Genomic DNA, 9,280 nt, shown 5'->3' with positions numbered 1-9,280 from the left:
CACGCCGTGCCCTCTGCCACGGGGAAGCCATTCCCTGTGTCCTGTCCCTCCATGCCTTGTCCCAGTCCCTCTGCAGCTCTCCTGGAACCCCTTTAGGCCCTGCAAGGGGCTCTGAGGTGTCCCTGGAGCCTTCTCTTGTCCAGGTGAGCACCCCCAGCTCTCCCAGCCTGGTTCCAGCCCTCAGACCATCCCTGTGGCTGCTGGGGAATAAAAGGAATGTGCCTCTTTACAAGCACCACCAGAAGCAGCTCCCCCAGAGCACCTGCAGGATCCCTGCTGCCTTCCAGGACATATTTAACACCACCACCCAAAGGGAATTGCTGTTATTCCTGCTTGACATCCCACAAGAACTGGGACAGCCTGGCTTTGCACTCCTAATGCTGAAGTCCGTGCTCCATCTCCAGGCAGAGGTTTTCCAGGACACACAATCCAACAATGTACAGAGAAAATGTCACTGCTGTATCATCCATCAGAGCTGTCACAGATTCCCTGGAACTCAAACTATGGAAACCTTTCCTTCCAGTTCCCACCTAAGCAGGAGAGGGGGAGATGCCAGTTCAGTGTCAGGCACAGACTGAACACAACCAGTCCCCCCTGCTGAGGGCTGCAGGCAGGAATAGCACCAGGAGCATCCTTGGAAGAGGCAGGAACTCACCTATCTCACGTTTCCGCTCATTTGTTGTGCAATTGTGGAAAAACTCTGTCATCAGGCTCTCCAGAGCCCGCAGCGAGGCCTCTTCTGATGCCTGGGAATGACATTGAAGGAAAGAGTTACAACTAATTCCCACTCTTGATGCCTTTAGGGACTACCTAAAACCAGAGGCCAGACAAAATTAAGAGAATAAAAGCAGTTATATTTATTGAAGAGACTTCAGGTACATTTAGGGCAGATGAAGCCCCCAGGGGCTACACCCAAAAATGGATATTGGGTCATGGGTTTTTCACACTTCTGGAAGTTTGGTCCATTTGCATATCGGGGGTTAATCCCCCAATTACAGCTCCATGTAATGAAGTCATTCACCCCAAGTTTGCTCCTCCCCAACTCACTGTTGTTTACATTTCTCGGGGCCTGAGGCAGTGAGGTGTCCTTGATTCCCAGGCCTGGAGAGGAATTGTTTTGTCTGACCAAGATGGGAGAACAGCAGCTACCAGGCTGTGTGGAGTTTACAGTTACACACTAAAGAACTGCAGGATCACAAATACATGAGAAATATGAAAGCTAAAACCCTAAGGCATCACTCTGACACAGGAGGGTGGCATTAGAACATCCCAGATGCACCAGAATCCAGCACAGGGCAAATAACTGGGAATTCAAAGTGCTCGTCGGTAGCAGCAAGATTTGTCCACTGCACGTGAAAGCTTTGGACATGAAGAAGCATTTGCTCAGCTCTGTTCATGAGGACAGCAACACAACAAACTTTTTATTTTGGTGGCATTCAGGAATTTTAAGCGAATAAATAACTCTCACAAAGACAGCAAGTTCGAGTAAAGATGCTTTCAGATGTTCAGCAATCATAAATATCCTGTCATGGGAAGCATAAACTTTGAGAGGATTTCTTCTGGACACCAGGAGGAATTTCTTCCCACAGAGGGTGAGCAAGTATTGGAATGGGCTGCTCAGGTGGGTGGTGGAGTGCCCATCCCTGGAGGTGTCCAAGGAAAGCCTGGATGTGGCACTCAGTGCTCTGGGCTGGGGACATGGTGGGGATGGGGCACAGCTTGGACTGAATGATCCTGGAGGTCTTTTCCAACCTCAACCATCCCATGATTCTGTGACCCCTGACACCTCTTCCTGTCTTTGCCTTGGTGCCATCCTGCTCCTCAGGAAGCTTGAAAAATTAAGGCATTTCCATCACTCTAAAAAGCAGTGTGCCAGTATTCAGCAATCTGATTCAAGAAGAACAGCCCCCCGTCCTCAGCTGTAGTTTTGGAGCTCTCTGGAGTTGGGATGATTTTATTCTGGCAAGGCAACAGCCTTAGAAACAGTCCTGCTACAGCACAGGCCACGCCAGAGCTGTCTCTCCAATGTTTTCAACCCATGCTATCAATAATAAACCCATCAAGATTCAAGCCCAGACCTTCAAGCACAGGAACAAAGTAAACATTTAAGAAAACTGAAATTTCTGCCTCAAAAAACCCCCAAACCAGAAACGAAAGCCATGCCTGGCAGTCTCCTGCAGAGAAGAGCATGTGAGACATCCTGCAGAAACACTCCAGGATTCTGCTCATTCCCATTTCCATGCACTGCAGTTTTCCCAAGGGCCAAGCAGCAGGAGCCCCTCCTCACTGCATTAACCCCTGGGAACACCAACAACTCCACCCTGAGGGCTCTGCTCTGCAGCAGCTGGAAGTGGATGCTCTGCAGGACACCAACCATTTCCATTTACAAAGGAATACTGAATTCCATCCTACCTTTCCTCTTCCATCCCCGCTTTTTCCTTTTTTTCTTGCTTTTTAAAGCCCTGCTCTAGAAACCAAGGACTATTTCAGGAAGAGATGTTGTTAGTGGGAAATTGGCTTCAAACAACCAACAATCCAAGCAGAGCCACGTTTGCAGCTCAAGTTTCCAGCTTGAATCCCTTTATGCTTGGGCTGCAAACGTCCCTTCAGCCACGGATCAGCCTCCTGCCAGTCACCGTTCCCAGATAACAGCCCCACTGTGGATAAGAGCCTCACTTTAAAAAGAAATATTTGACTAAGTGGAGCCCTTAATTACTTAGGATACAGCCACACTTAGGACATTTGTGGGACAGAAGTTGTCCTCAGTTCCTCCCAAGCAGCCCCACACATACAAATCCAGTATTTTCCTAAATCCCTGCACTTCATTTCTCTGCTGCTCACAGAGTGAGTCTCACCAGCAGTTTCTGATGCCAAACCCCCAAAGATGAGTTTCCAATCTCGATTTGATGCAAATTCCTCTGAGAGCAGCACTGCTCTCCCACTCCACCTTCCACCATCGAAGACCAAGATCACTTCAATCCATGGAAAACTCTTGGTCCTTCACAGGATGGAAGGGCTCAGACATCTTTGGATACTTAATTCAATCCTTCTTCAGCAAGAATAGTTGACATAAATACTTTTCTTCCAAGATTCAAGATTTATATCCTGCTTTTGGAAATAAATTATGGAGTTCTTATAAATCTTGAACATCTGCCATGTCCTCCACTCGCTTCAGCACTGAGATTTAGAAGATTCTATTCCTTAGGAACACAGTTAATCTTCCAAAGCAGAACACCACGATCGTGATGTTCAACGTGTCAAAAGCAGGAAGAAAGGAAACCAGAGAGCACAACACGAGGATTTCATGCAAAAAGCCCAGGCTGGAGAGCATCCAAGGCCACCTTGGGCACAAAGACACAGCAGGACCTCCAAGATTGCTCTCTCCTCTTGTTTGACTTCTTGGGGCTCTTTGGGAGGTTTGGCCAAAGGAAGATTGAGAAGGAAAAATTGTCTGAGGTAACCAAAGCCCAGCCCAGGATCCCCTTCTACCTCCAGGCTGGACTTACCAAGGACCTGCATTTGCTGATGCCTTTGGGTGTTCCTGAAGTTACCCAGATCCTGGGGCACATGGTCATCCCCCAGCTCTCCAGCAAAGGCTCTGATAAGGAGGCCACTGAGATAAGGAGGTCACATGCTGTGCAGAGCTGCAGGGGAAGGTTGCTGTACCTGTACCCAGATGCCTGGGAAGTGGATTAGTGAGACTCCAATCAAAGTCCAGCTGTTTGGAGCACCTGGGACTGCACCTGGAATATTTCCTAGTGTTATTCCCATGTTAACAAGCAGTTTCCTTTCTTTTAGGGCTCCCTGTTTACTCTGCATTGAGGAGAAGGACAGGCAGAACCAGCAGTGCTGAGTTCAGGCTCTGGTCTGAAATTCTGGGTCATGCAGAGATTTCATTTTCCAAGGTTTTCAGGGAAAGTGTGGACCATCAGGAACAGAATTTACCCCAGTTTTCTATGTCAGGGCTGGCAGTTTGCCTCACCTCCACGAGGCATTACTAAATATGCAACTATTGACATAGAAATACTTCCCACTCTCTCAGAAGTCAAACCTGACCCCTTCACCCCTAGCGCCTCCCAGGGCTGGATCAATCAGGAAATACCATTTCTCTCTTCTGACAACCACCACAGGAAAACATATCCAGTTCTCCAACCCTTGCTTGCAGAGCAGGTAACGTGAGCTTTTCACCAGGAAAAACTCTGCAGCTCACAAAAAGCACTGGAGATAAGATGTGCCACGTCACCATCCACTCCTGCCTCAGCACTGTGGCTGAGTTCTGACCCACAGCAAGGGCCCTGGCTGCCAAATTCAGCAGATCCCCTGGCCAAAGGTGATGTCCTTGTCACAGCTCCCTTAGGGGAGTGAGAGGGAGCAGGGCTAAATGCTAACACAGCCGCAGCTGCAGATTCCCGTGTTCCAGAAGGACATACAGCGTTTGACCTGGAAACTGGGTCAAAAGAGCATCTGCAGGAGGTGTGTCACAGGTGATCCTCCCCAAAATGGGTGCCTGTAAGTGCTGGGTTGGGTCCACACCACACAGACCAGGCAAGCAGCAGCTCTGCTCCAGGTCTGCTCTTCCTGCAGTTGTCCCATCTGACCCGAGCAGGGCTTGCTGTGGGATCAGGGTGGGAGAGAGCCACTGTCAATCTGTGTCCTTCCCACCCAGTGTCCCCTCATGAGGTTTGCTAAAGGTGTTTCACACCGCTATCAGATGAGGGGTGGAGCTGCTTACTCATTCCAGTTATCTCTGGACTCCAACCCTCTGTGTCCTCCTCCAAGCAGGAAAATGAGCTCCAACAGCTCCCTTTCCTGCCAGAAAATACAAAATTTGCTACCAAGAACCTGCACATCCAACAACATTCTCCATCCACCAAAGCACCACAAGAAGGACCTACCCCACCAGCTGATTTCAGGGCTATCCTCCAGTTACATTTTAAGCTGTATGAGTCATTAACTGATTTCTGCTGATTAAGGGAGGGGAAAAAAAAAAAAAGCTGCCAACCTCCTGCATTTCAGGCTGTTCAATACTGCAGCTGCACATCAGTGAGGCTCTGGAGAAGCAAAACTCTTTGTACCCTGCTGCTGACTCCATAACAAGCTCAGATGGAGACTATGACTAAAGCAGTGGGGTAGAATGAGTTACTCATCCAACTCCAGCAAACAACAGAGCAGCGATCCTTGGGCTGCAGTTTAGACACTGCACATGCACTTGAGTAGCAGACACAATGCTAATTTTAGTTTGCATATCACCAAACACAACCATAGCCCTTAAAAAAGCACCTGCTCATTCTGCAAGACATGGAAGTGCTTTCTAAAGCCATTTTCTCCACAAGTGCTTTCATTTAGAGTTCACTTCCTCTTCTTTCTATTTTTTTCAAATTTCATTTGACGCTCTCTGAAGGGATTTTTTTGTTGAGGGGAAAGCTTTTCTCTACTGCTTTGCCATAAAACCACAAGCTGTTAACCTTGTAATGTTTGCCATTAGAGCATCCATCACACAAACGATGCTCTAAATACGGCAACTCGGGCTGATGACAACTAAGAGGAGGGTTAGCTCTGTTCAGTTTTGCCCTAATGTGTTTGCAAATGGATATCACTCCAAGACAAATTTAAGGCATTCCCTCTCCAGAGCTTTTTTTAGTAAGATGCTAATTGCAGCTGCAGTGTTACAGAGGTGACTTCATCCTTCAGGCAGCGCTGGAGCACCTTCCTGACCTGCAAGGATGGATTTTACACCACGCAAACTCCCAACACCTCCTCCAGCGGCAGGGAGGAAAAGCCCTGGCTCTGCTGCACCCCAGGAGCCCTCAGAGCAGATCAAACCCCCCTTCTGCATCTCTACTCTTTAAATAAAGATGGGGAGTTCTGTCGGGGAGTTGTTCCCACCCCCTGCACCCACCCTGGTTTGGATTCCCACCCCCACCCCTGTTCATCCCTGCCGTCAGCCCCTGTGCAGTCCCTGCTCCCGCTGTATTTAACAGCTCCCAGCCCACAAAGCCCCCACACTGAGCACTGGCAGCAAATGCAGATCCCTCTGCAGCTTCCTCACTTTTTGGAGCTGCCTCTCCATCTCAATCCCACCCACCCCTCTCTCCTGCCATCTCCAGTGCAAGACACATGGCCCAGCACAGCTCAGCCTCCTCCCAGTTATCAGGATTCAGATCTTATCACATTTATATGTTAAAATCATTATCAGCTATGTCTACCAGCTTGTGGGTAACTCTTCCAGGAGAGGAGGGACTGCAGAGGAGCACACAACGTGAATCCTGAATGTTGGAAGCATTCCCAGCTGGAATTGCTGTGATGCCACCAACAAGCCAGTGCACAGGGTTAAAAAAACAGACAAGAAACAAGAAATTTCATCCACAGCACCTGTATAAAATAACTCATCATCACCCTGTCTTTGCTAATTGCAATGTCCCATCCTCTTCCACCTCGGAGCCTTCTGCTTCCAGTGTTGTGCAGTTAATTAATAGCACAGTCACACACCTAGAACCACAAACAACTACACTCCAGCTGCTTAATTTTCTTCCCTCTATATTATTTATAGTCCAGCCTAACTTAATGATGCACATACATATCGTGAGTATTAACAATACTAACATGTCCATGTACTGAGGTAGTAATTTACTCATTGAAGGATTACCAGGGTGTCTTTCAGAGCCCCTCCCTGCCCCAGCTCTAACACAACATGATAATGAACAGGTAAATTAGAAATCACACTCTCAGAAAGCTTGTGGGTTGTTTCAAGCCTGCTCATAAAAACTGGAGAACCCGTGGGACAGCCCTGGGTCACTCAGGGCAGTGAAATTCGTGGGAGAAGCGCACTATTATTTTTAGCAAGAAAAGCAGAATTAAGAAGTGTTTTTAAAAAAGTTGTAGGACACCAAACACATGCTCCAGAGAAGAAAAATACACACTACAGGCAGGCAGAGCTGGGAGTTCAAAAGCAGTGCTACTCATTATATTTAATCCTTTCCACAACTTGTAGAATTTGGGGTTTCACCCTCACTCCCAGGGTCTCTTACCAGAGGTCTGACACTAGGAGCCCACAGCATCCGTGCTCCCCAGCAGTGCTCTGCTGATGCTATCAGACCAGGGGCTCAGCCTTCAGTCTCAGTTTCCTCGTTGCACTTCAGAGATGTTTTTGTGGTTTAAAGAACCGAAAGTAGACTGGGCCTCGCTCTGTGCTCTGTGCTCAGCTCCTGGGGCCGCGTAAAGACAGCTCTGGCTGCACAGCTGACCCCTCCCCCGGCTCACTCATTGTAGAGACCACAACTTCAGCACCTCACTAACAACAGGGAGATTTTGCAAACTTGTTACAGTAGAGTTTTTGCTTCAATTGTGGCATAAAAGTCACGGATTGCTGCTGTACCTCAAGGCAACTGGCAGAGGAGCAAAGGCACCACGCACGCTCCTCTCCGTGTCCCCGAGGTCCCAGAGCTCAGGGCCAGCTCCAGAGCTGCTCAAAGCCCTCCTGGCTGGACAACTCCCCTCTTCAGGAATCTGGCTGCATGTCAGGAATCAGTGTTGAATTTAAATATCAGCTAAGGAGTCAGCACGACCCCGGGTTGAGCAGGGCTGTGTGGAACAGGCCATGGAGAGCCAGCAGTGACAACCTGATTTCTGCACCAGAGATCATCTTACCTGTAACGCTGCCTGCTCCACGAGTAATCAGCACCTTTTTCAATACCCAAGGGATCTGATTTCTTAAACCCTCTTGGACAGGCAGATTCAGTTAACCAGGTATCAGGTTTGAAGGTTGAACTTTGATTAACAGGCTCAAGTGTCTGAGTCTGATTCTTTCTAACCCAGTAACTCTTAACCCACATAACCAAGCCCAGCAAGCAGTGTCCTCCACCCAGCAGTTCCCAGAGGCTTCAGCACCTAGGAATTCCCTTAGAAACCCAGCAAAGGAATAAAACAATCCCAGCAGGCTGGAATAAACAAAGGAAGGTTTAGGCACAGTGCTGTTTCAAGCCATGCTTGCTGAAGATGAGCCCAAGAGTGATTTCTGGGTCCCTGACGCCCAGGAAAGGCGGCTGGTCACGTGCTGGTGACTTCCTAATTGATTTCTTGTGGTTTAGTCGCTGGAAATGGCTCAGCAACACAGTATTTTCCCAAACAAGCAGTTGCTAAAATAACAATACACAGCTGAGAAGTGCAGAAGCACCCAAAGCAGATTCCTCAAGATCAATACCCTGCACATCACCAAAGCACAGCAGGCAGAGGCGGCTCTGGAGTCACTTTTTGGACTTGCAACTTAAATGTGACAATCCATCAGCCTTTCCTCAGCAGACACTTGGCTCAGTCACTTCTCAGCTGCTGGCCACCACTTTTTAAGCTATCAACGATAACAACTTTTCATTCTGTGGGTTATCAGCAAAACCAGCCAAACAAAATCTGCTCTTCAGACGGACACAGCTGAGCATCTGCCAAGGGCGCTCAGCTGGGCAGGGGCTGCTTCCAGAAGGTAAAACACTGCAAGGTGATTCTGGTTGTCTCAGTTCAGAATTCACTTAAATTCCCCCCAGCAAAGTCTAGAAACTCACACCTCCCAAGCTGCATCATTGCTTTCACTTCATGCTCTCCCTTTGCTGGGTTCCCCAGGATGCCCCACCCTCCAAACCAGCCAGCAACCCCTTGGAGGGAGATCCCATCCTTCCCTGCAAGGCAATGCTTGTGCAGGAGCCCCAGGACCACAGGCACGAGGAACAAATCACTTCCCTTTTCTCTACCTAAACAAATCAGGCAGGACCACAGGGCTGCCCCAAATGCTTCACTCAGTTTGAGACACCACTTTCTCCAGAGGTTTAGGTGAAGTAACCCAACTTCTAAACAGGCAGGTGGAAAAAAGATCCCAAGGAATCCTTTGGAAATGAGTATGTTTCTGAGGAGACTATTTGTGAAGGGAATAAAAAAATCCTTGTAAAAAGTATCTGTAAAAGGTGTTAAGCAAAACGCCATCATCTTCCTCCAGTGGCCCAGAAATGAAGAGATGAGCAGCAGTGCCAAATGAACTGACACTGCAGCCCATAGGGCCTTCTTAGCTGAAGTCTGTCTAAAAACCCCACACCCATCACAGAATCATGGAATGGTTTGGGTCAGAGGAACCTTAAATCTCATCCAGTGCCACCCCTGCCACGGGCAGGGACACCTCCCACTGTCCCAGGCTGCTCCAAGCCCCAATGTCCAACCTGGCCTTGGACACTGCCAGGGATCCAGGGGCAGCCACAGCTGCTCTGGGCACCCTGTGCCAGGGACTGCCCACCCTCCCCGG

At 48.8% G+C, this 9,280-nt stretch overlaps 1 protein-coding gene across 3 annotated transcripts in view; it reads right to left on the bottom strand.

The window, feature by feature from the left end:
* XPO6 (exportin 6) overlaps positions 1-9,280 on the bottom strand; it is a 56,885-nt gene that overhangs the window by 39,703 nt on the left and 7,902 nt on the right. For 2 of the 3 annotated variants that reach the window (XM_017741279.1, XM_017741278.1), the window contains one exon: positions 656-746. In XM_017741279.1, the coding sequence (XP_017596768.1) occupies positions 656-746 (91 nt within the window). Of the gene's footprint in view, positions 1-655; positions 747-7,028; positions 7,054-9,280 lie in introns of those variants that run through there. The other variant, XM_008639074.2, reaches the window with a different exon arrangement.

The sequence above is a fragment of the Corvus brachyrhynchos genome, unplaced genomic scaffold (assembly GCF_000691975.1).
Source record: "Corvus brachyrhynchos isolate BGI_N302 unplaced genomic scaffold, ASM69197v1 scaffold58, whole genome shotgun sequence".
In the NCBI taxonomy this organism is placed as follows: domain Eukaryota; kingdom Metazoa; phylum Chordata; class Aves; order Passeriformes; family Corvidae; genus Corvus; species Corvus brachyrhynchos.
This window is presented reverse-complemented; position numbering and strand designations above follow the sequence as displayed.